The sequence below is a fragment of the Leucoraja erinacea genome, chromosome 14, assembly GCF_028641065.1.
Source record: "Leucoraja erinacea ecotype New England chromosome 14, Leri_hhj_1, whole genome shotgun sequence".
Taxonomy (NCBI): Eukaryota; Metazoa; Chordata; class Chondrichthyes; order Rajiformes; family Rajidae; genus Leucoraja; species Leucoraja erinaceus.
The window spans coordinates 1,928,766-1,956,453 of NC_073390.1; the positions used below are offsets into that span (position 1 = coordinate 1,928,766).

At 45.6% G+C, this 27,688-nt stretch overlaps 1 protein-coding gene across 3 annotated transcripts in view; it reads right to left on the minus strand.

Moving 5' to 3' along the window:
• LOC129703185 (protein FAM131A-like) overlaps positions 1-21,238 on the minus strand; it is an 87,423-nt gene extending 66,185 nt beyond the window's left edge. Inside the window, exons 1-2 of one of the 3 annotated variants that reach the window (XM_055645361.1) lie at positions 20,545-21,238; positions 14,723-14,862 (exon numbers count right to left, since the gene is read on the minus strand). In XM_055645361.1, the coding sequence (XP_055501336.1) occupies positions 14,723-14,862; positions 20,545-20,641 (237 nt within the window). In that variant the 5' untranslated portion in view covers positions 20,642-21,238. Of the gene's footprint in view, positions 1-14,722; positions 14,863-15,426; positions 15,627-20,544 lie in introns of those variants that run through there. The other 2 variants (XM_055645360.1, XM_055645362.1) reach the window with 2 other exon arrangements.
• Between the last annotated feature and the right edge of the window lie 6,450 nt (positions 21,239-27,688).

A 27,688-nucleotide genomic window follows, 5' to 3' on the forward strand; every position in this document is an offset into this window, starting at 1 on the left:
TTCAATACCATCGTCCCCAGCAGACTGGTCACCAAACTCATGGATTTAGGACTCTCCCAACCCATCTGCCTCTGGATCAAGGACTTTCTGTCTAACCGCCCCCAGACCGTCAGACTGGGCCATCACCTCTCCACCCCCATCACACTCAGCACCGGCTCCCCACAGGGCTGTGTGTTGAGCCCCCTCCTCTACGCCCTCTACACCCACGATTGTGCCCCCGCCCACTCCACCAACACCATCGTCAAGTTTGCGGACGACACGACTGTGGTTGGACGTATCTCAGGAGGAGATGAGACAGCCTACAGGGAGGAAGTCCAAAGACTGGCAGTGTGGTGTTCAGACAACAACCTCATCCTAAACACCACAAAAACAAAGGAAATGATCATAGACTTCCGTAAGAACAGTGCAGCCCCCAAACCCCTATTCATCAATGGGGACTGTGTGGAAAGGGTCTCAGACTTCAGATTCCTGGGCACACAAATTACGGAGGATCTCTCCTGGACTACAAACACCACCACAGCAGTCAAGAAGGCCCAGCAGCGACTCTACTTTCTGAGGATCCTCAGGAAAAACAACCTGGAGGAGAAGCTGCTGGTGTCCTTCTACCGCTGCTCCATCGAGAGTGTGCTGGCGTACTGTATAACCACATGGTATGCCAGCTGCTCTGCAGCGGACAGGAGAGCCCTTCAAAGGGTCATCAACACCGCACAAAAAATCACTGGCTGCCCACTGCCTTCCCTGAAGGACATCTTCAGCTCTCGCTGCCTTGGCAGGGCAGCAAACATCCTGAAGGACCCTTCCCACCCTGGACACAACCTGTTCCACCTGCTGCCCTCTGGCAGACGGTACAGGTCTTTCAAAACTCGCACCAACAGACTCAGAGACAGCTTCTACCCCATAGCCATACGTGAACTTAACAATGCAAAATAAGAAATAACACTCACATTCAACTGAATGGTTCTACCTCAGCTGCTATTGTTATTTATCTGTAATTTTTTTTTATATGTATATATTTTTACCTTTTCTTATATATTTAAAATTGCTCTTGTGAATCGCACCGTGGGATTGACTTTTAAAATTTCGTTGTACCATGTTCAATGACAATAAAGAGATTCATCATTCATTCATTCATTCATTATGTGCAGTTTTGGTCTCCAAATTTGAGGAAGGACATTCTTGCTATTGAGGGAGTGCAGCGTAGGTTCACAAGGTTATTTCCCAGGATGGCAGGACTGTCATGTGAGATTATTAAGCGTTTGGATACACTAGAGGTAGGAAACATGTTGGGGGAGTCTAGAACCAGGGACCACTGTTTATGAATAAGGAGTAAACCATTTAGAACAGAGACGAGGAACTATTTCACACAGAGAATGGTGAGTCTGTGGAAATTCTCTGCCTCAGAGGGTTGTTCTTTGGATACTTTCAAGAGAGAGCTAGATAGGCAGAAGTTCTCTCACTCAAAAAAATATTTTTTAAAGTATAGAAATAAATAAATAATCACTCTCCTCCACACTCACTCATGAGAATAGTTTTCTGTCGGCAGGTTCACCGTAAAGAACGGGCTATTTAATTGGCTTAAGCCCATTGCACACTATTTAAAATAGCAATGTAATAATAATAATAATAACTTTATTTGTTAAGCACCTTAAAAACAACCAAAGCTGACCAAAGTGCTGTACAGAAAAAAGAAAACAAGCAAGACATCATAAAACAGGCAGAACAACAGAACATACAACTAACACGAGGCGCATAAATTACATACAAAAATCCAAACAATAAAATAAAAAACATAAAACACAAGTACAAACAACGCAGCAAAACCAAGCAAATAAAGTTAATAAACAATTCGACACCTCACTGGTCTACAAAGGCCATGGAGAATAGATATGTCTTCAGGAGTGATTTAAAAACAGCTAGAGAAGGGGCCTGTTTAACGTGCAGAGGCAATTCATTCCACAATCTCGGAGCCGACACAGCAAAGGCACGGTCCCCTCTGAGCTTCCGCTTAGTCTTTGGCTCAATCAGGAGCAGCTGATCATCTGACCTGAGAGAGTAGACAAAAATGCTGGAGAAACTCAGCGAGTGAGGCAGAATCTATGTCTGAGTTTGACCCTTCTTCAAACTCAAGCATTTCGCCAGCATTTTTCTCTACCGCTCTATAGATGCTGCCTCATCCGCATTCACATTCTCGTGCAGATGGTGTGATAGGTGAGACAGGGAGGTGGCCACAGGCACCGTTCACACCTCCCACCCTCACCTCCGGCGGCTCTGTGTCCATCGACCGCTCTGTCCACACCCCATGGAGTTTTAACCCCAGCCCGGAGCCAGGAGCGGACTGGGTGAGTGGGGGCATCGGTGCTGCCTCTGGAGCTGTGGGGATGAATCTCGGGCTATAGCTCCGCTCCAATGCCCGACCCCCGGGTCACTGACCCTCACCTCCCCCGGACCCCAGCTGGACACAGAGCATCTGGGCCGGCCCACATTCTCAGGGAGGGGGGGGGGGGGGGGAGAGAGGGAAATGAGTTTCCATACATATGTTTTACATATATATCTTAATTTCATTGAACCATATACGGTTGAATATGTGGCACTATTCTCGTCTTGTTTCTATAGTCAAAGGGTAAGGTTGAATGATTTATTTGTGCAGAACTGTGATGGAAGTCTAACTCCTCTTGCCTTGTTTCTATGTTTTTGTTTCTCTATATATATGCATAACTGCATGAATTATAATCTAATTTCCATATATGAATATACTAAAGTCATTCATGTCCTGCACCTGTTGATCAAAGCCTGGCTCTACTGTGGAATGTAATTAGGAATGTAATTTAGCCTAACGTTATTCACACCTAATCCAATTTGAAGCATAAATTATGCATTCAAGTGTAAGTTAAAAGTCTCACTACAGTATGCACCAGATTACACAATTTCAAGCTGAAAAAGGCAAAAGCTCCCACCTTCTCCCCCTCGGTTGCTACGCTCCCTCGCAATTTCTCACTCTCAACTCTCACCCAATGTTGGCAGCCTTGGATAGGGCTCTTAAAGATAGCAGAGTCAGGGGATATGGGGAGAAGGCAGGAACGGGTTACTGATTGGGGATGATCAGCCATGATCACATTGAAAGGCGGTGCTGCCTCGAAGGGCCGAATGGCCTACTCCTGCACCTATTGTCTATGGTCTATTGTCTATCTGCAGTTCCTTTCCAAACATTCTCTGAACAGCTTCCAATGCATTAACATCCTTCCCTCAATCAAGAGACCAGCACTGTGCAAAGTACTCCAGATATGGCCCTCCCCAATGTCTGAAACAATAAACATTCTGTTAGCTTTCCTAATAAATTGTTCAAGCTGATTACAAGCCTTCTTCAAATCATGTACTAGTCCACTCTGTTCCCTCTCCACATCACAGCTCTACAATCTCTCACTATTTAGAAAATATAATAATTTGACAGCTTTTCTGCCAAAACAGACAATTTAGACTTTTGCACAACATACTTAATTTGCCAGATCTTTCCCCTCTCACTTGACTGACTATATTCCCTTTGTACACTCCTTATGTCTCCTTCACAGCTTACTTGCCTGCCTATTTTTGTGCCTTCAACGCATTTATCATCCAAGTTATGAATATAAATTTTAAAAGGTTGACTCTCAGCTCTGATCTCACCACTCATTACATTTTGCCAACCAGAGAAAGACTCATTTCTGCCTATTCGCCACTTCCTATTAGCCAGCTATATTTATTTTCCGTAATAACTTTTGACACGGCACTTTCTCCAATTATTTATGCAAATCCTAATACATCAACTGGTTTTCTTTTATTCGCAGCACTTACCACATCAAGAAGTCGAGAATTCCACTAAATTAGTGAGCTATGATTCCTCTTTCACAATGCCATGCTGTCATCGCCTGAATTTTCTTAAGTGGCTTGTTTTATATCGAACAGCTTTGGGAGATGTTCAGCTAACTGGTCTTTTTTTGTTTCCTGCCTTCTCCCTTGATATTTGGATAAAGGAATGAGTTTGCCACTTTACAATTTAATGGAGCCTTTCCAAAATGCAGGGACCTTTGGAACATTTACACCAACGACCAATTTCTCACTTGTGTCTATCTTCGTTTTAAACCAGCATCTACAATTCCTTCCCACACATCTCACTATGTATTTCCTTTAAGGTCCAGAATGAAGTCAATTAGGGCCTGGGGGCATGCACAATCAGCTGTATGAGTTTTTTGAGCAGCACTTCCCTAATTAAAGTAATGTTTCTGATTGCTGCCTCTCTCTCCTTCCAAACATATGGTGAGCGTTTGACGGCACTGGCTTTGTATCCACTGGAGATTAGAAGAATGAGGGGGGGACCTCATTGAAAGGTACCGCATAGTGAGAGGCTTGGATAAAGTGGATGTGGGGAGGATGTTTCCACTAGTGGGAGAGACTAAGACTAGACTAAAGGAGATGAGGAGAGATTTCTTTAGTCAGAGGGTGGTGAACCTGTGGAATTCTTTGCCACAGAAGGCTGTGGAGGCCAAGACAATGGATCTTTTTAAGGCAGAGATGGATAGATTCTTGATTACATAGAAACATAGAAAATAGGTGCAGGAATAGGCCATTCGGCCCTTCGAGCCTGCACCGCCATTCAATATGATCATGGCTGATCATCCAACTCTGTATCCTGTACCTGCCTTCTCTCCATACCCCCTGATCCCTTTAGCCACAAGGGCCACATCTAACTCCCTCTTAAATATAGCCAATGAACTGCCCTCAACTACCTTCTGTGGCAGAGAGTTCCAGAGATTCATTAGTATGAGTGTTAGGGGTTATGGGGAGAAGGCAGGAGAATGGGGTTAGGGGGGAGACATAGACAGCTATGATTGAATGAGGAGAGGACTTGATGGGCCGAATGACCTAATTCTTGTCATCATGTTCCTATCACTTATGACCTTATGACCAATTACTAATTTACAGCCATTTTCAGGATACGTATACTCAATATGTAAAATTCCTGTTATATTAATCTGCCACCTCTTGGTTTTCCATTGTTGATTTGATAGAACCAACATTTATTGTGTTAACACATTTTTCAAATTCTATCAAAACTCTTACTCTCAAAACAATTACAAAATTCAACCAATACATTTGGAATAAAAGAATTGCAGAATTTCACTTTGAACTAAACAGTAAAAGAGCTCTACAGCCATTAGCTGCAGCAAACCTGTTATAACAGTTCTAACAGAATATTGAACAGTAAAGTACAAGAATAGTTCCTTCGGCCTACAATGTCCATGTCGAACATGATGCCAAGACCATCTCTTAAATGTCCAAAACCTCTTAAATGCCGCTATCATATCTGCCTCTAACCCTGGAAGCACACTCAGGCACTCGCCACCCTCTGTGTAAGGAAACATGCCACGTATGTCTGCTTTAAACTTTCCCCTCTTACCTTAAAGCTGTGCCCTCTAGTATTTTATAGTGAGACATGTGTTGTCAAACAAGTGATCTTGAATAGATTAACACAGAACAACTCTCAGAACCACAACAAGGGGCAAGGGTGTTACCAGCAGTATATATACCGCAGGGGAGACCCGTGATCCACTCATCCTGCCAAACCAAGTCACATGACCCAACCCTCAGAGCCGAGGGTTCACACCACAAGTGGCTAACCACCAGGAGCCGCCACATCCTGGAGAAATGGTTCTGACTATCTACCTTATCTATGCCTCTCAGATATTATATACACTTCTATCACTATCATGTACAGTTGAATGCATAAATCTAATCTCAATTTATTCAACATTAATGTCAATAAATAATTACATCAATTACATCAAAAGTGTTCTTGTGCAGCATATCTTATTACTTTTGAAATAGCATGCACATTTTTCCCACAGGCAAAGGTTTGATTCATTTAATTTGGGCCAATCCATTACGCTTATATAGAGGACAGAAGACGCTGTAAATACCGAACAGGTCAGGCACCATCTGTGGCTCGATTCTGCCTGAATGAGAGGCAAAAGCTTGGTAATCACAGCCCATCTGTTTGTTGAAGATGTAAGTATAAGATATATGAGAACAGAGAGTTGGAAGAAAATGCTAGGACACAGATACAAAACCTTTCAGTGGTGAGAACTGATACCAGCAACAATGGCTCTCTGCCAATGTTTAAGAAACAGTTAGACAGGTACGTGGATAGGACAGGTTTAGAGGGATATGGGCCAAACGTGGGCAGGTGGGACAAGTGTAGATGGGACATGATGGGCAGGTTGGGCCAAAGGGCTTGTTTCCACACTATCACTCCACATAGCTGGAGGATGAAACACTGTTTCTCAAGCTGACACTCGGCGGTCTACTATAGAAAGGTTAGACTGGGAATGAGATGGCCAATTAAAGTCACAGGAAGCTGGAAGCTCAAACTAAACAAAGTTTGTTTAAATAAGATGTCCCACTCCACTCACCATCGAAGGGATTTACCGGAGTCACTGCCTCAAACAATCAGCCAGCATGCTCATTTCACCCCTGCCAGCGGGAAGAAGGTGCAGGAGCCTGAAAACTGCAATGTCCAGGTTCAGGAACAGCTACTTCCCTACAGCCATCAGGCTATTAAACACTACAACCTCAAATAAGCTCTGAACTACATAGACTTGGGGAATTGTGTTTTTGCACTATTATTGTTTGTTTTGTGTGTATATGTGTGTGTGTGCATATGTGTGTGTGTGTGTGTGAGCGCATGCGTGTGTGTGTGTGTGTGTGTGTGTGTGCGTGCGCGTGTGTGTGTGTGTGTGTATATATATATGTGTGTGTGTGTGTGTGTGTGTGTGTGTGTGTGTGTGTGTGTGTGTGTGTGTGTGTGTGTGTGTGTGTGTGTGTGTGTGTGTGTGTGTATGTGTATACACACACTGAATGTTTTTCCCTTGTTTATTATATTATTTACAGGGTACCAGGGAGTTACACAATGAATGGCTCCTTCAGAATGCTAGTAGAGGAAAACATACATCTCAAGGCGGCAACTCATTAAAAAGTGGTGGAAAATGTGGAATATAGTCCATGCAATATGCTTGGTGGATTGAAGTGGGGACATGGCGGGCTGATAGAAAGAAGACAGAATGAAAACTGATGGAAATTGGGAAGAACTGATTGAAAATTCAGTGAACTGGGCGGAGGGTGTGGGAGGAGAAGAGGAGGCTTCTTAAAGATGTCTCCGGTGTGAAAGAAGTTGAAGAATGGAAAGTGTCCTTGCACTGCTACAGGTTAGGAGGAAATATCAAGATAGTGCAGGCGTGTGTGTGATCTCCTTGAGAAGGACAGAAGGCAACAAATGAAGGGAGAAATACTGATTCATCATGTGAAAGTGAGAGCAGCAAAATATAAGAAACTTACAAGTTTGATACGATAAGGGGAATGTTACCAATACAGTCATAAATGTACCAGATAATTAGGTGAGAGAAGGGGGCAGAATAGGACTGAAATAGATCTCCATAAAGGAACTGACATCGTTTAGACCACGCAATTCCCCGTGGCTACAACTTTGACGGGGAGGAAGTATGTGGAGTTAAAATGAGAAATTGTCCAATGTGCGAACAATGTCAACTAAACAGAGACCTGGGTTGTTCTTTAGACCGCCCAAGGTGTCCCTCAGTGTTAGCAAAGTGAAGGGGCTGGTTTTTGACTTCCGGGAACAGGATGAAGTACACACTCTAGTCTGCATCAAACGTGCTGAAGTGGAAGTGGTAGGCGGCGCGACTCTCGTCAGCAGCGGCCTCTGCAGCCCGTCTGCGTTTTTATTATTTTTTGTCTATGTTTTTATGTAGTTTTTGTTATTTTTTGTTGGGGTGTGTGTGTGGGGGGGGGTGGGTGGGGTGGGAGGGAGGGGGTAACTTTTAATCTCTCCCTGCACGGGAGACCCGACCTTTTCTTTGTCGGGTCTCCGTTGTAGTTGGGGCTGCAACGAGGAGCGGCCTCCAACAGGAAGACCGGGGGCTCTGGTGCCGACGACTCACCTCACCGTCGCGGAGCTGGCCGAGCGGTGGTGGAGCGCTGCTGCGGCCCGACCTCCGGAGATTCGGAGGCTGCTACTGCGGGTCTGGCGGACGGCGGCACCGGGAGCCCGCGGGTCCCTGGAGGGAGACCGCTTTTCAGGGCTCCCGCAACGGCGACTTCTCCCGCCCGAGTTGTGGGGTCGAAGAGCTCCTGGAGCGGGGCCTCACATTAGATTAGATTAGATTAGATTAGTTTATTGTCATTCAGACCTTTCGGTCTGAACAAAATTTGCACCTCCCCGCGCGGCTTGGAATGGCCGCGGGACTCTGCGAGCGCACGCCGGGGGCTCCAACATCGAGACCCGGTGTGCGACCTTGCACCACCCAGCGTGGCTTTAATGGCCGCGGGACAATCGCCATCGCCAGCCGGGGGCTTTGACTTTGACTCTGACATCGGGGGGGGAGAGTGCAGTGGAGAGATAAGTTTTTTTGGCCTTCCATCACAGCGATGTGATGGATGTTTATGTAAATTATGTTGTGTCTTGGGTCTATTTCTTTGTAATGTATGGCTGCAGAAACGTCATTTCGTTTGGACCTCAAGGGGTCCAAATGACAAATAAATTGAATCTTGAGATAATCAGGTTCCTAGGTATACATATCATCAATGGCAAGTGCTCTGTCTAAGACCAGAAGAAGCTGTAGAGAATCATGGACTCAGCCCACTCCATCACACAAACCAGTCTCCCCACCTCCCTCCCCAGTCAACTCCATGTATACTTACTTCACAATGCCTTGGGAAAGCAGTCAACATTATCAACAACTTCTTACTGCCAGTCACTTTCTCTTCTCTCCTCTCCCATTGGGCAGAAGGATGCATCGGCCAGAAAGCATATGTCACCAGATTTATGATCAGCCTCTTCTTTTAGAGTGGGCTTGTCAAATGCTAGGGATGTATTTCCATTCAAAAGCTGGAGATGACTAGGGTTGCAGGTTTGGGTTGGTGGTCATTGCTCCCCGGTTGCCAGCCATTTCAATTCCCCTCTCCATCCCCACGCCAACCTATGTGCCCGTGGCCTCCTCTACTGCAAGGGTGAGGCCAAGCGTAATCTAGAGGAACACCACGTTTAATGTGACACAGCGGTAGAGTTGCTGCCTTAGAGCGTCAGAGACCCGGGTTCAATCCTGACTAGGGGTGCTGTCTGTATGGAGGTCGGACGTTATCTCTGTGACCACGTGAGTTTTCTCCTGGTGCTCTGGTTTCCTCCCAGATTCTAAAAACGTGCAGGTTTGTAGGTTAATTGGCTTCTGTAAATTGTCCCTGGGTAATTATTGCATGGGTAATTGCTAGTCAGTGTGGACTCGCTGGGCCAAATGGCCTGTTTCAATGCTGAATCTCTAAACTAAACTAAACCAAAGCACATTATATTACACCTGGCTAATCTCCAACCCAATCGCTTGATCATAGAATTCTCTAACGAGGTAACCAGCTCCTTTCTCTCTGCTCCTGGTCCACCCAAGTCCTCTCGCCAACCCCCTTCTTTCTATCCGTTCACCCTCGGGTCCCTGTTTCTCTCCCCTCCCTCACCTGGTTCCATCTGCCAATCACCAACAATATCTACCCAACCAACCTTCCTTTCTTATAAGATTCTCCACCGTCTGCCTCCACTAATCACCACCCTGCATCTGTCATTATCTACACCACTCTCTCTGCCACATGGCTCCATCTGCACATCAACTAACCCTTCCTCACCTGGATCCTTCTGTCACTTGCCTGGTCCTGCCTCACCTCTCCCCTTCAACTCTGTATATTGACTGTCTCCCCTACACACTCTCAGTCCTGATGCACGGTCTCGAGCAGAAACATTGATCCCCCTTTGTCTCCACAGATGCTGCCCGACCCGAACTCCTCCAGCAGCTTTGACCTCAGCAGCTTCAGTCAATTGTGTCACCATAGAAACGAAGATGTGTATGAAGGAACTGCAGATGCTGCTTTAGAAGGATGAAGGGGGTATCTTATAGAAACATATAAAATTATAAAAGGACTGGACAAGCTAGATGCAGGAAAAATGTTCCCAATGTTGGGCGAGTCCAGAACCAGGGGCCACAGTCTTAGAATAAAGGGGAGGTCATTTTGAGAGAAAGAATTTTCACCCAGAGAGTTGTGAATTTGTGGAATTCCCTGCCACAGAGGGCAGTGGAGGCCAAGTCACTGGATGGATTTAAGAGAGAGTTAGATAGAGCTCTAGGGGCTAGTGGAGTCAAGGGATATGGGGAGAAGGCAGGCACGGGTTATTGATTGGGGACAATCAGCCATGATCACAATGAATGGCGATGCTGGCTCGAAGGGCCGAATGGCCTCCTCCTGCACCTAGTTTCTATGTTTCTATGTTTCTATGTACACCAAAGATAGACATAAAATGCCGGTGTAACTCAGCGTGACAGGCAGCATCTCTGGAGAGAAGGCATTGGTGACGTTTTGGGTCGAGATTCTTCTTCAGACTGAGCCGAGTTGAACTGGGAACTGAAGAACTGTTCTTCCAGTTTCTCTAACTATCTCATCTTTGTTCTGTTGATATCTTCCATACCAGCCCTTCTGAGAGGTCTTCTTTTCCCTTAACCGTGCTTTCCCCTTCACCATGGTTCACAAAACTTTCAACTACATTTGTGTAGGAACAAACTGCAGATGCTGGTTTACACCAAAGTCAGACACAAAAAGCTGGAGTAGCTCGGTCTGCCAGCATAGAGTCAGTCATAGCGATACAGTGTGGAAACAAGCCCTTTGGTCCAACACTGGCCAACATGTCCCAGCTACACTCGTCTCACCTGCCTGCGTTTGGCCCCTATCCCTCCAAACCTATCCTATCCATGTACCTGTCTAACTGTTTCTTAAACATTGAGATAGTCCCTGCCTCAACTACCTCCTCTGGCAGCTTGTTCCATACACCCACCACTCTTTGTGTGAAAATGTTACCCTGAAGATTTTTATTACATTTTTTTCCCTTCACCTTTGGAGTCTCTGGAGGAAAGGAGATGGTGAAATTTCAGATCAAGACCCATCTTCAGACTGCCTGTCTAAAGAAAGGTCTAAACCCAAAACATCACCTATTCCTTTTTTCCAGAGTTGCTGCCTGACCCACTGAGTTACTCCAGCTTTTTTGTGTCTAGTTTAATTTGCATTTGTTCTATTTTCTATTTTCTGCACTTCTTATTTCACTGCTGGGGGCATGGATTCATTCCCTTTTCCTTAGCTTCCATCCCACCAGTATTCAACTCAGCATCTTCTGCAATCTCTGCTGGCTTCAGTGCCCCCAATCACCAGACGTATCTTCTCCTTCCCTCTTCCTACTGCAAAGCCCTGGTTCCCCTCCTTTCACTTCCTTCTGAAACTATCTGCTTCACTCTTGCAATAGAAATGAGCAGCTACCCCTTTACTGTTCCCTTCACTCCATCCAGAGTCGAAAACACGTCCAACTTCTTCCAATGTAATGCACTGCTTTTTGTTGTCCAGGATGTGGTTTGCTTCACAAAGGAGAAACCTAATGCTGATTTGCACACCACTTTGCAGTGGACCTCAAGAATGAACAGGTTTCCAAGTTGCAGAAATTCTTGCTCTCCTTCCTTCACCCACGCTGACTTGTCCATCTTTCACCTCTGTCTCCTTCCTTCACCCACGCTGACTTGTCCATCTTTCACCTCTGTCAAGCCCATTGCAAACTCGAGGTCCAACACACCTTCTGACTAAAGACATTACATTCCTCAGGACACTGATGACAATTTCAGAGAATCACTTTTCACACTTGTATCACAACTGGTCAGTGTAGTTTAGTTTAAAGATAACAGCATGGAAACAGACCCTTCAGCCCATTGAGTCAACATTAACCATCGGTCATCCATTCACACTGGTTCTATGGTATCCCACATTCTCCTCCACTCCTTACACATACAGACAGCAATTAGCCTACAAACCTGCACATTTTGTAAATGCTCGGGGACAGCCGGACCACCCAAAGGAAACACACATGGTCACAGGGAGAATGTGCAAACTCCAAATGGACAGCACCCAAGTCCAGGATCGATCCCAGGTCTGAAGAAGGGTCTCCTATTCCTTCTCTCCAGAGATGCTGCCTGTCACGCTGAGTTACTCCAGCATTTTGTGTCTACCGTCGAACCTGGGTCTCTGAAACTGTGAGTCAGCAGCTCTATCAGTGGCATCACTGTGGGTGATGAAACGCCACTGATCTACAGGGTTAACTCATTTCTGATCTCTACAGATCCTGCTTCACCTGCTGATTATTAGTCTTATCCTTGGTAGCAGATACCCAGCAACTGCAGTGTTTGTATCTCACACTTCCAGCACTTCCCTGCTTCTCTGTTCTCCGTCAACTTTACATAATACATTTCCAGTCACAACACACAATCTTCCAAAATTTCCGCCACCTTCAACGGGATCCCACCACGAGCCACATCTTCCCATCTCCACCCTTTTCCGCTTTCCACAGATACCGTTCCCTCCGCAACTCCCTGGTTAACTCATCCCTTCCCACCCACACCGCCCCCTCCACAGGTACTTTCACCTGCAACTGCAGAAGATGTACCTTCTGTCCCTATACCTCCTCCCTCGACTCTGTCCAGAGACCCCGACAGTCCTTTCAGGTTAGGCAGAGGTTCACTTGCACCTCCTCCAACTTCATCTGCTGTATGCGTTGTTCAAGATGCAAACTCTTATACATCGGTGAGATCAAACACAGACTGGGCGATCGTTTCGCTGAACACCTTCGCTCAGCCCGTGTGAACCAACCTGATCAACTGGCTGCTAAACACTTTAATTCTCCTTCCCATTTTCACACTGATCTTTCTGTCCTCAGTCTCCTCCATTGTCAGAGTGAGACTAAACGCAAATTGGAGGTATAGCATCTCATATTTCGCTTGGCAGCTTACAGCCCAGCGGTATGAATATTGATTTCTCTCACTTCAGGTAGCCCCGGCATTCCCTGTCTCTCTATCCCTCCCCACCCAAGTCACACCAGCTTCTCGTTTTCACCCTACAAACAGCTAACAATGGCCTGTTTCCTTTATCATCCTTACCTTTTCGCATATATTTCATTCTTTGTTCTTTATCTCTCTACATCACTGTCTATATCTCTTGTTTCCCTTATCCTGAGCCAATCTGAATAAGGGACTCGATCCGAAACCTCACCCACTCATTCTCTCCGGAGTTGCTGCCTGTCCCGCTGAGTAACTCCAGCTTTTTGTGTCTATCTTTAGTTTAGTTCAGTTTTGTTTAGTTTAGAGATACAGTGTGGAAACAGGACTGAGCAGTGATCCCCGCACGCTACCCTACATACACAAGGGACAATTAACATTGATACCAAGCCAATTAATCTACAAATCAGTACGTCTTTGGAGTGTGAGAGGAAAACGAAGATCTCGGAGAAACCCCATAAGGTGACAGACCCATACAGGTGCAAACTCTGTACAGACAGCACCCGTAGACAGGATCGAACCAGGGTCTCTGGTGCTGTAAGGCAGCAACTCTACCGTTGCGCCACCATGCCACCCCTATTTATCTTGTTCTATTAATTCTCCTCCAAGTGGATTGGCTGAGCTAAACAGTCTTCACTACCCCCTCTCAATATTTCTTCTCTTCCCGTCACAGACCTTCCATCTCAACACGCATCCCCTTCTTTGCAGCTTAAAATATGTCTCATTTCTTTTATTTCCAGTCCTAATGAAAGATGAAACGTTTCCCCTCACAGATGCTGTCTGACCCATTCTCTATTCTCTATGATGCATTCTTTATTTCAGTTTCCCTCTAACTGCCTGATGTATGTCTGTTTGAATGCACCAGAATTTTGTAAGATAAAACTAAATCTCCCATTCAATTTAATTGAAATATGTGAATCAATATTACTCAAATCTTAGATAAACACAAAATGCTGTTGATGTTGAGACCCAAGTGTCTCGACCAAAAAAGTCACCCATTCCTTCTCTCCAGAGATGCTGCCTGTCCCGCTGAGTTACTCCAGCTTTGTGTGGCTATCTTCGGTGTAAACCAGCATCTGCAGTTCCTTCCTACACAATTACTCAAATCTCAGACTGTTCCTCTAAATAGATCGCACATCAACAAGAAGGCGTATTTAAATGAAAGATTTATAATATAGACGCATACAAGAATCTAGAACTGCAGATGCTGTTTTACACAAATGGACACAAAATGTTGGAGTAACTACGCAGGTTTCAGGTCGAGACACTTCTTCAGACTGAGAGTCAGGGGGGAAGGAAAACGAGCGATATAGACGGTGATGTAGAGAGATATAGAACAAATTAAGGTAGACAAAAATGCTGGAGAAACTCAGCGGGTGCAGCAGCATCGATGGAGCGAAGGAAATAGGCAACGTTTCAGCCTGAAACGTTGCCTATTTCGTTCGCTCCATAGATGCTGCTGCACCTGCTGAGTTTCTCCAGCATTTTTGTCTACCTTCGATTTTCCAGCATCTGCAGTTCCTTCGTAAACACAAGGTTCCTACCAGAATTGTCAATCTATCCCTGTTCTCCACAGATGCTACCTGACCCGCTGGGATTACTCTAACACATTGTGTCATTTCACCCAAGAATCGACCTGGTTTTATTCCAATTGTCAATATTTGTCGGCGCGGCACAAAGAACAGTTTACAATCAACAATCGTGCCTTAAGATCTACTTGGGTTCTACAAGTACAATGTAAAGGTGAGGGTGGGGAAGGGGGGAGGGTGTCGCACCTCGGTAGTTTCCAGGCAGTCTACTGATGTATGGTGAGCCAGCCTATGCACCAGCGAGGTGCTTGTATTCCCCAACGGAAAGAGAGCGGCGGCCGACTTCACTTCCTTCCACTCCACGCTTAATGTTGTATCCACCGCCACTGTGAAAGAAAAAGCAGCATTCAATACATCCAGCTCACCGGCTTGGCCACGCCACAATGTACAAGTAGTTGTCCTGGTCAATTCGTCCACTCTCCTCGTCACACGCCACAATTAGTTCCAAAGATAGACACAAAAAGCTCGGGACAGGCAGCATCTCCGGAGAGAAGGAATAGGTAACGCATATAACCATATAACACTTACAGCACAGAAACAGCCCATCTTCCTCTCACCTAGTCCCATCTACCTGCACTCAGACCATAACACTCCATTCCTTTCCCGTCCATACACCTATCCAATTTATTTTTAATTATAAAATCGAACCTGCCTCCACCACCTTCACTGGAAGCTCGTTCTTTTTCATCCTTTTTTCAGACCCGAAACGTCACCCGTTCCTTCTCTCCAGAGATGCTGCCTGTCCCTGCTGAGATACTCCAGCATTTAGTGTCTAAACCAGCACCTGCAGTTCCTCCCCACACAATTCCAACCCGTTCTGTATCCCAGTTCTTGAAATACCCATTTGATACAACTTCATCGATGGTCTTGGTCGCGATGGCTTTGGATACCTGGAGGAGCAGTGATGCGTGCATCCAATACCTGGTGGAGTAATGAGCGCTGTGTGTGTATGTGTGGCACAGCTGGCGCCCAGATCACGGCATCCCACCGCTCTGTGTGTGCGCACACGTCTGTCGCTGCTGCAACCCTGCTGGCTTTGCTCTCTCCAAAACACAATAGCATGCTGACATTCAGCGGAGATTAGCACAACGCTGGGACACGGCTAAGCACGTTGCCAGGGAAACGTATCGATTCGCAATTCCGCTTGCAACTCCCACGCAGGCAGCGAGGGGACGGACGCAGCAAGCAGCCTGTATGTGCTGGAGCTGGTGCTTAAAGTAACGTCTAATTGCAAGCTGCCCCCCACCCCCACCCCCCCACACACACACACACACACACACACACACACACACACACACCCCCCCCCCCCCCTCACACACACACACACACACAGTCACACACAGTCACACACATGGGCAGCATCTCTGGAGAGAAGGAATGGGTGACGTTTCGGGCCGAGACCGTTCTTCAGACTGCGAGTCAGGGGAGAGGGAAACTAGACGTGTGGAAAGGTCCAGAAAAAATCAGAGCTGGCACCGATGGCCAAGGAGCCCACAATGGTCAATTGTTGGTTGTGGAAGAGGTGATAATGGAAGCTTACGAACAGTGAAACCAACAGGACGACTAGGTTTTACAACACAGCGGTGTGAATATTCTCTCAGGTAGACAAAAATGTTGGAGAAACTCAGCGGGTGCAGCAGCATCTATGGAGCGAAGGAAATAGGCAACGTTTTGGGCCGAAACCCTTCTTCAGACTTCATCAGAATATTCTCTAATTTCAAGTCCCCTCTCTGTCCACCCCTCCCCATCCTAGAAATTCCACTAGTTTCACTGTTCGTATCACTTCCACAGCCAACAATGGACCATTGTGGGCTCCTTGGCCATCGGTGCCGGCTCTGATTTGTTCTGTACCTTTTCATACCTCTAGGTTCCCTCTCCCCTGACTCTCAGTCTGAAGAAGGGTCTCGACCCGAAACGTCACCTAATCCTTTCCTCCAGAGATGACGCCTGACCCGCTGAGTTACTCCAGCACTTCGTGTCTGTCTTCGGTGTAAACCAGCATCTGCAGTTCCTTCTTACACATTCTTGTTAGAAGCAATCACTAAACTCCACCACCCGTGGGACTCTATAGTGAGAACGGTATTCTATGTTCAATTGAATATATTGGATTACAGTCTAAATATTATGACTGATATAGTTAGGATAAACGAGTCTGAATTTGATATTAATTATCAACTGTTTTCTCTGATGTTGATATCTATTTGTCCATATTTAGATAGAACGGCCAACCAGTTCTCTCAAATTACACCGTAAATGCAAACCTAAGTCATAGAGAGAGTACAGAGGAGATTTACTAGAATGTTGCCTGGGTTTCAGCAACTAAGTTACAGAGAAAGGTTGAACAAGTTAGGGCTTTATTCTTTGGAGCGCAGAAGATTAAGGGGGGACCTGATAGAGGTTTTTAAAATGATGAGAGGGATAGACAGAGTTGATGTGGACAAGCTTTTCCCTTTGAGAATAGGGAAGATTCAAACAAGAGGACATGACTTCAGAATTAAGGGACAGAAGTTTAGGGGTAATATGAGGGGGAACTTCTTTACGCAGAGAGTGGTGGCGGTGTGGAATGAGCTCCCAGTGGAAGTGGTGGAGGCAGGTTCATTGGTATCATTTAAAAATAAATTGGATAGGCATATGGATGAGAAGGGAATGGAGGGTTATGGTACGAGTGCAGGCAGGTGGGACTAAGGGGAAAAAAATTTGTTCGGCATGGACTTGTAGGGCCGAGATGGCCTGTTTCCGTGCTGTAATTGTTATATGGTTATATGGTTATAAAGTAACGCGAGTAAAACGCATATTTGGACCAATGATGCCGGTAATCAAATGTACTCAGAAGGGGTAATTAATCTTTGGAATAATCTAACAAGCCAGGTAGAAGTGACAAATAATGAATCGGCTCGAAAAATCAATTCGACTCTGTGAGGGCAGGATGTAAGTGAACCCCCCTCCCCCTTGGGGGGGCTGTGCATTTAACTGCGAGGCCACCCTATGTATTGGAGCAGTTAATCATCCAGCCCGCTCAACAAGTAGTTTAATCACAAGACCGTGTTTACACTTCAAGACCACTCCTGGCGTGGCAGGGTCTTGTTCAAACGGAGACATGTATCAACCAACCTGTGTAGGGACGAACTGCAGATGCTGGATTAAACCGAAGATAGACACAAAATGTCGAGACCCTTCTACACACTGAGGATCGGGGGATAGCGAAACGTCACCCATTCTTCTCTCCAGAGATTCTGCCTGACCCGCTGAGTTACTCCAGCAGTTTGTGTCTATCTCCAATGTATCAAGCTGCCGGAGCTCACAAACCTTCACACAGGCAGACCCACAACCATTGGTAACGCCACGTTTGACACAACCGTGAACAGTGGGAGACCCTCACAGGACGCGAGTTTTCAATTCAATTCAATTCAGCGCAGCTCTGTGAATTACTTGTTTTTATTCACGAAAAAGGCCGGCGGGAAAGATAAAGGTATGAATGAACTGGTGATGAGTACTGGTCTCAGGAAAGGAGGGGCAGCACTATTTCACATATGTTTCTAGCGACTAGAGGAATTGAAAGGCTCAGCGTATTCGCCGTTAAACCAGCACCGCTGGCCACCTGAAACACCATGGCCTAGCTAGGTCTGGGTGTGATATATTCCCATTGTTCTAGATAGCTGGCATAATATGTAGGAAGGAACGGCAGATGCTGGTTTAAACCGAACATAGACACAGAAGGCTGGAGTAACTCATCGAGACAGGCGACATCTCTGGAGAGATCTCTGGGTGATGTTTTCGGTCGAGACCCTTCTTTAGATTCTTCTCTCCAGAGATGCTATCTGACCCTCTGAGTTACTCCAGCCTTTTGTGTCTATGTTCTAGATAGCTGGCATAATATGTAGGAAGGAACAGCAGATGCTGGTTTAAACCGATCATAGACACAAAAGGCTGGAGTAACTCAGAGGGTCGGACAGCATCTCTGGAAGAAGAATCTAAAGAAGGGTCTCGACCCGAAACATCACCCAGAGATCTCTCCAGAGATGCCGCCTGTCTCGATGAGTTACTCCAGCATTTTGTGCCTGACATAATATCTCTCTTGCTCCAACTGCAATCTTGATTTTTTTTTTTAAACTCAATTCGACACAAATGAGTCGAAAAAGGTAGGTAGACAAAAAATGCTGGAGAAACTCAGCGGGTGAGGCAGCATCTATGGAGCGAAGGAAATAGGCAACGTTTCGGGTCGAGACACTTCTTCGAAAACAGTAACTGGTGTGAAATATTCCCCCGGGATGTAGTTGCAATGCTTAAAGATATGTTAAGAGCATAGCAAATAAAGATTTGGGGAGTTGAGACGGCGGATGGGTAGGATCTCCGGTGTAGCTGGCTCATGATTCAATGGCCCACGCTAAATACATTCTTAATGTTCCCTGGAGAGAAAATGGCCGGTTCCTACTGTTTCACATCCTTCATCATTAAACAGGGATTATGCATTTATATCTTCGGTTTAAACCAGCATCTGCAGTCCATTCCAACACAACAAAGTCTGGAACTTAGGAGTCGGCTGTCTATTTATTTCTAATCGTACAACGTTGGTAGTCTAAAAGCAGGAGTGTATTAGCACGTGGTTTAAACGTGAAATTTAGAATTAAAAAAGGGGTTGTTCTTCATCTCCTCTGATGGTGACAGGGACGGGGGCCGTGGTTCCAGACCCGGACAACCCTTCAATGGTGCGGTGACATTTACAGCTCACATCGCCTGGTCAAGCGGTGTTGAGGAGAGCAGGATTACCCCGCTCTGCTGCTGGTCAGATTTGCTAGCTTCATCTCTCCGCCCGATGAGCCCGTGTGTGCTCACCAACGTGGAGGGAGGGGCTGCTGGTTCTACTGAAGGAATACTCCCACCACGGGCCTGTGTGTGCATGAATGCACCACCTACACCGGGCAGATGTGCAGTGAATGGGAAATATCAATGGAAGAAGCGGCGGCTGCCATCTGGGCCACACCCAAAGGAAAGATGTCGCCAGCTGTGACCGCCACCTATTCTCTGATATTCCCATTTATTTTTAACAAAGCTGCGAAATAGCAAACCCTCATATAATTTGATGGTCGAATATCCTGTCTTGAAGAAGGGTTTCGGCCCGAAACGTTGCCTATTTCCTTCGCTCCATAGCTGCTGCTGCACCCGCTGAGTTTCTCCAGCTTTTCTGTGTAACCTCCTGTCTTGTAAGTCTGGCACCTGGGCTGGCTATAGCTCTAAAACCCATATACAGAATCTAAAAATGACTCTGTTTGTATACAGAATCTAAAAATGACTCTGTTTGTAGTAGTGAGTGACAATAAGCCCAGGGCATGTGGAGGTCTCTTTGTGTCGCCTGAGTATCTGAAACGCTGTAAAGCATGTAATTACTCCGATTACACGCCGCATCTTCCAGCACAACGCGATCTGTGTCCAGTCATCGCCACTGCCTTCCTTACAAACTCCCGAATCTGAGTTGTGAATAACATGTCGCGGGTCGGGATAGTCTCTATGCAGCGATTCAAACCGCGCTACTTGTTTTTGTTCGGGAGCGTGTGGACTCGATGCTAAACCAGCGCTGGAGTGGTTGGGGGTTAAGGAAATATGGAAACTCGGTAGGAGCGTGGCCGATTTGGTGGGGGAACGCTACAGAATCGCTATTAAAATAAAGACAATTAGGGGGCGGTCGCGTTAAAATATCTTTGGAGAATGAAGGGAAATGTGAATGCTTCTTGAATAGTTGGATGGTTCTTGGGTATTTCGTCCTAGACTGGAAAGGGTGATCACACACACCGCAGTTTAGGAAGACACAGCAATGTACAGTGGAATATACCATCGGGCCGCTTGGACTGCCCGGCCCATTGCAGGATCCACGCTTTGCCATCACAACCTGGCTTCCTTCACCCAGAGAACCTCTCTCTCTCTCTCTCTCTCTGCAGCCTACGCTTACCCCTTGCTTACGACTAGAGGCCGTGCAATTCAACTCTGCCCAGCAATAAGAAACCGGAGCTTACCGATAGTTGTTTTGGAGCCTATACAGCCCATAATCGGTGCTTTTAGATGACAATTTAACCCTTGTTCCAGACTGGAAACATTTCCACAGTACCTCATGGAAATTGAACTCGCTGGATGTGAGCTCTTGAGGTTTCCCGGTGGAGACTTGGCCGCGCCGAAGGCTTTGAAACGTGCCAATGAATAGATGGGTTCGCCTCCTGGCTGGTCTCTGTCTCTCTGTGTGTCTCCCTCTCTCTCTGTCTCTGACTCGCAGATTCACCTTATTACGTTTCCACGGGCGGGTTTGCGTGGGGTGGGGTGCGGCGGACTGTGCGAGAGACCTGGTCGCTGATCTTTTGTATGGACCGTCTTTGGATGGGCGGGTGGGTGCGGGTGCGCCGTTCACTGCTTCTGCATCTGGTTGTCAGAGCGCAGCGCAGCGCAGCTCGGCGGCTGATGGTCCCTGCCGGCAGCCCGCTGAAAGTACACAGGCAAGGTCCAGCGAGGCACGTCCACATCGGCGATGCTGCTGCTGCTGCTGCTGCTGCTGCTGCCAACACTTCACATCGAAATCATACAACCTTTACCCGCGTAGCAAGGAACAGCAGAGGCTGCTTTACATCCCCGAGATAGGCACAGAATGCTGCACTAACTCAGCGGGACTGTCAGGCAGCATCTCTGGAGAGAAGGAATGGGTGACGTTTCGGGTCGGGACCATTCTTCAGTCTGAGAGTCAGGGAAGAGGGAGACTGCAATACAATTTATTTGTCACTTGAACCTCATAGAGGCTCAAGTGACAAATAACTAGAGATATGGATGGGTAAAGTGTGAAAACGGCAGATCAAAGGGGACGCAGGTCAAGTTTTCCACCCAACGGCAAATGCTGTGCTGGCAAATCTCTCCAATTCTTGGACTGAGCGACTCTACTCTTTGTTTAAGAAGGAACTGTAGATGCTGGGAAATCGGAGGTACACAAAAAAGCTGAAGAAACTCAGCGGGTGCAGCAGCATCTATGGAGCGAAGGAAATAGGCAACGTTTCGGGCCGAAACCCTTCTTCAGACCCTACTCTTTGTATCCTTTGCAGCTGTACAAGTATAACATTGAGCAAATGACAGTTATCATTTGTGAGAGTGGATGTTCAACGCCATTCACGTTATTCCCTTTATCATGCACTGTGGACGGCTGGGCTGTTATCATGTATTGTCTTTCTGCTGACTGGATAGAACACAACAAAAGCTTTTCACTGTACCTCGGTACACGTGGCAATAAACTAAACTAAACCAGAAGAAAGTGCATGTTTTTTTTCTGTGTGCAAGAATGATACAGTTTTAAGGGCGGCACGGTGGCACAGCGGTAGAGTTGCTGCCTTACAGCGCCAGAGACCCGGGTTCGATCCTGACCATGGGTGCTATCTGTACGGTGTTTGTACCTTCTCCCCGTGACCATGTGGGATTTCTCCGGGTGCTCCGGTTTACTCACACACTCCAAAGACGTGCAGGTTTGTAGGTTAATTGGTAAATTGTAACTTGCCCCTAGTGTGTGTGGGATAGTGTTGGTGTGCGGGGTAAACAGTGGTCGGCGTGGATGCAGACTGGGCGGGCCCGTTTCCGCGCTGTATCTCTAAACTAAACTGAACTGGACCTGAATTTAAAGAAGTCAATTATAGAATTAATCTATATTACTATAATCCTATGGTGGTGTATGAAGAAATATGTCAGCCCTTTGTCTAACATTGAACAGCGAAAAGAAACTACTCCACTTTATTGACGTTGGGGTTTGAAAATAGACCAGGTGGATCTCTGCGGGGAGTAACTGGAATTGGATTTTTGCTTTGCCTCACTCCTCCATTTCCTAAGATATTTGGATTGAATGGGGCCCAACCTGGGGAACGTGGCCGCTGTCAGGAGGACATGCAGGAAAGCACCTTGCAGAAAATATATTCCCCATGTTGGAGGAGTCCAGAACCAGGGCTCACAATTTAAGAATAAGGGGTTGTTCATTTAGGACTGAGATGAGGAAAAACGCCTTCACTCAGTGTTGTGAATCTGTGGAATTCTCTGCCACAGAAGGCAGTGGAGGCCAATTCACTGGATGTTTTCAAGAGAGATTTAGATTTAGCTCTTAGGGCTAATGGAACCATAGAGTCATAGAGTGATACAGTGTGGAAACAGGGCCCTCGGCCCAACTTGCCCACACTGTCCAACATGTCCCAGCTACACTTGTCCCACCTGCCTGCACTTGGTCCATATCCCTCCAAACTTGTCCTCTCTGTGTACTTTTCTAACTGTTTCTTAAACGTTGGGATAGTCCCAGCCTCAACTACCTCATAGAAACATAGAAACATAGAAAATAGGTGCAGGAGGAGGCCATTCGGCCCTCCGAGCCAGCACTGCCATTCATCGTCCCCAATCAATAACTCCTGCCTGACTTCTCCCCAGATCCCTTGACTCCTCTAGCCCCTAGAGCTCTATCTAACTCTCTCTTAAATCCATCCAGTGATTTGGCCTCCACTGCCCTCTGTGGCAGGGAATTCCATAAATTCACAACTCGCTGGGTGACTCATCTGGCAGCTTGTTCCATACATCCAACACCCTTTGTGTGCAAATGTTACCCCTCATATTCCCATTAAATCTTTTCCCCTTCACCTTGAACCTATGTCCTCTGGTCCTCGATTCCCCTACTCTGGGCTGGCTACTCTGTGTGTCCACCCGATCTATTACTCTCATGATTTTATACACCTCGATAAGATCTCCCCTCATCCTCCTGCGCTCCAAGGAATAGAGACCCAGCCTGCTCTACCTCTCCCTATAAGCTTACACCCTCTAGTCCTGGCAACATCCTCATAAATCAGGGGATATGCGGAGAAAGCAGGAATTTGGATGATCAGCCATGATCACATTGAATGGCAGTGCTGGCTTGAAGGGCTGAATGGCCTACTACTGCACGTATTTTCTATGTTTCACCTCCACAAAGGCAGCTTCGCACACACCAACACAACTCTTTCGCCCAGTCTTTGGATGGTCTTGACCCAAAACATCGCCCGTTCCTTCTCTGCAGAGATGCTGCCTGTCCCTCTGAGTTACTCCAGCATTTTGTGTATATCTTAGGTGTAAACTAGCATCTGCAATTCCTTCCTACACACTATTTTGCCAACTTTCTCTGCTTTGTTTTAGTTTTACATCATCCTGTTTGCTGTAAACCAGTGTGGATTCATCCTGTAAAGTGGGCAGGTGAGGTAGCAGCATTCCTAGGTGTGTGAAATCTCACTTTTCATTCTTTATTGTGTTAGTTTGCTGTACCAAATGCTGTAAATTCAACTGACTCTGGTGTTTCATTATCCGTTACCCGGTGAACACACACAAAAGAATTGTGTTACAATCATAGTGATTCACTGAAGGTCACAATAATCTGAGATTGTATCTAAAGTAGAAAAGCAAAATAAGGGGATAGTTATTCCACCCGCAATATATTTACAGTGCCCTCCATAATGTTTGGGACAAAGACCCATCATTTATTTATTTGCCTCTGTATTCCACAATTTGTGATTTGTTATAGAAAGAAATTTCAAGTGCACTTTGCCATATTTTAATAAAGGCCATTTTTATATATTTTGTTTTCACCATGTAGAAATTACAGCAGTGTTTACACATAGTCCCCCCATTTCAGAACACCATAATGTTTGGGACACAGCAAAGTCATGCAAATGGAAGTAGTCATGTTTAGTATTTTGTTGCATATCCTTTGCTTGAAGTCTGCGATTCATGGACATCACCAGTTGCTGGGTGTCTTCTCTGGTGATGCTCTGCCAGGCCTGTATTGCAGCCATCTATAGCCAATGCTTGTTTTGGGGGCTAGTCCCCTTCAGTTTTCTCTTCAGCATATAAAAGGCATGCTCAATTGGGTTCAGATTCGGTGGTTGACTTGGCCATTGACCATTTTTTAGCTTTGATACACTCCTTTGTTGCTTTAGCAGTTTGTTTAGGATCATTGTCTTGCTGTAGAATGAACCGCCGGCCAATGAGTTTTGAGGCATTTGTTTGAACTTAAGCAGATAGGATGTGTCTATACACTTCAGAATTCATTATGCTACTACCATTAGCAGTTGTATCATCAATGAAGATAAGTCAGCCAGTACCTTCAGCAACCATACATGCCCAGGTCATAACACCCCCACCACCGTGTTTCACAGATGAGGTGGTTTGCTTTGGATCTTGGGCAGTTCCTTCTCTCCTCCATACTTTGCTCTTGCCATCACTCTGATTTACGTTAATATTCATCTCATCTGTCCACAAGATCTTTTTCCAGTACTGCGATTGCTCTTTTAAGTAGCAATGTTACAAAATTTTGAGATTTAAAAAATCAAGTCTCCAATTTATCCCATCAGATAAAGCATAAAAATAAGTTTAATTTGACACCTAATTCACTTTCATATCTCGAGTAATAAAAAAAGTTATGGCCATTTTCATACTCGGAAATTAGCATCTTGTTCCCTATTGATTTTCTATGGACATAACAAAAAAGCTGTGATCATGGACAGTCAAAAGCCCATAACCTTCTTAAAAATTAAGAGAACTGAATGAAATTTTCAGTTATCATAGATTGAATTATTCTGAAACAAATATAAAATAATCTTACTTGGATGACCTGAAATTAAAGCATATAATTAGTTAGTTACCCAATTGTAGCTAATTTCAAACTTCAATTACTAGATCTAAACATCTATCCATTTCTTAATAAATGATTAACATTTTTAAATAGCCTAAGTGTCCAAATAATATTCACAAATAATTCACAATAAAACATGATTTTTTAAATCTCATTTACATCAATTTATAGGCCAAATGGAAGGAATTTAGTGTTCAATTGCTGTAAATTAAAGTCCATTTTAAATCAGCTTTCTAGTGGGTTCCTGTGAACGCGCTGGTTTAGAACGTTCACATTGCGCTGGATTAGTGCCCTCAAATGCCCAGAAAAATACTGCGGGATATAAAGAGCCCAAAATGAACTACTCGCTATAGTAAACTTTGTATAAAGGGGTCTTAAGAAGCCCCTTTTAATGTAAAAATAAGGTACATACCTTTAATTGTTTGCTTTATAAAACCATGGGGCTGCGAGAGGTCGCGGGTTGAGAGAGTGATTTTAAAACTATTATAACTATTATTCGAGGCCTATAAAACTAATAATACCTTTTGCGACGGGGTCTTTCAGCGATTTTTCATTAATGATTTACTAGGCTGAACATCTTCGATTGGAACAGCCTAGTAAAAATTGCGTTTTAAACCCGCCCCCTCTAAACAGCGCCAAAATCGCGCACACGGGCTGGGGCAGATTCCCAGCGACGATTCAGGTAGGTTTTGCAACATACCTATTTTAAGTACTTGGCAAACTGTAACCTGGCCATTCTATTTTTGCGACTAACCAGTGGTTTGCATCTTGCAGTGCAGCCTCTGTATTTCTTCTGTGGACAGTGGTCATTGACAAATCCACACCTGAAGAGTGTTTCTGATCTGTCGGACAGGTGTTTGGGGATGTTTCTTTATTATAGAGAGAATTCTTCAGTCATCAGCTGTGGAGATCTTCCTTGGCCTGCCAGTCTCTTTGTGATTAGTAAGCTCACCAGTGCTCTCTTTCTTCTTAATGATGTTCCAGACAGTTGATTTAGGTTAGCGTACGGTCTGGCTGATGTCTCTAACAGTTTTATTCTTGTTTCTCAGTCTCATAATGGCTTCTTTGACACATTGGCACAACTTTGGTCCTCATGTTGATAAACAGCAATAAATGTTTCCGAAGATGATGGGACTAGGGGAAAATAAGTGTTCGGCACGGACTTGAAGGGCCGAGATGGCCTGTTTTCCATGCTGTAATTGTTATATGGTTATATGGAAAGACTGGAGGAACGACTAGGTGATGAGAACTCTCTTATACCTGCATTAAGGAGGCATTTAAACACACTTGAGCAATTACAAACACCTGTGAAGCCACGTGCCCCAAACATTATGATGCCTGAAATGGGGGGACTATGTATAAACACAGCTGTAATTTCTACATGGTGAAACAAAAATGTATAAAAAGATCTTTTAATAAAATCTGGCAATGTGCAATTAACCACGTGCGATTTCTTTAAATTACAAATCTCAAGTTGTGGAATACAGAGGAAAATAAATAATTGATGGGTCTTTGTCCCAAACATTATGGAGGGCACTGTAAATAGGAATGAATGCAACGCAATTACATTGTGCAAACCATGAGATTGTATTAACACCTTCCATAGAGGCGATGTACATCCATTGTTTCTGATACCAATTCACCCGGCAATGTGTGATATAAACGCGGACCTCTTCAACTTGTACACTTGCTTAAACAGCCATTTCAGGGTTATTTCTGCATATTTTTATTTCATTGGAAGTCTCAAAATTTACAACCTACCACCAACTGAACAGAGTGGTTAGGTTGTACAGTGGATGGAGAGATTGGCCAACATGGGTGTGAAACACGTCTTAATGCTCCAGGGGACTGAGATACAGTGAAGACAAGAGCCTTGCTTTTATGAGGGTTCCTCTTTAGTGGGATATGATCTTCAAGTAAAAGATTTACATTTCCAATACATGTCCAAGCACATTACAGCCAATGACCTACACTTGATCTATAGCTGCCACCAGTGTGGGAAATGTCTGAGCCAATTTCTGCACAGCAAGCTCCCACAAGTAGCATTGTAATTGGCGGCGCGACTCACATCACAGCGGCCTCTGCTGCCGTCTGTCTGTCTGTCTGTTGTTTTTTGTCTCGTTTGAATGTAGTTTTTATTTTATTTTTCTGTGTATGTGTGTGGGTATGTGTGTGTGGGGGCGGGGGGTGGGGGAAACTTTTAAAATCTATCCCCTGCACGGAGAACCCGACCTTTTCTCTGTCGGGTCTCCGTTGTCGTTGGGGCTTGAGCACCGTGGAGCGGCCTCCAGCAGGAACGACCTGGGGACTCCAGTCGCGGAGCTGCGGACTTACCCACCATCGCGGAGCTGGCCGAGTTCGGAGCGGGAGGAGCGGTGGTGGCGCGCTGCTGCGACCCAACCCCGGGGATTCGGAGGCTCCAACCGCAGGTCTGGTGGACAGTGACACCTTGAGCCCGCGGTTCCCTGCTGGGAGACCGCTTTTCGGGGCTTCCGCAA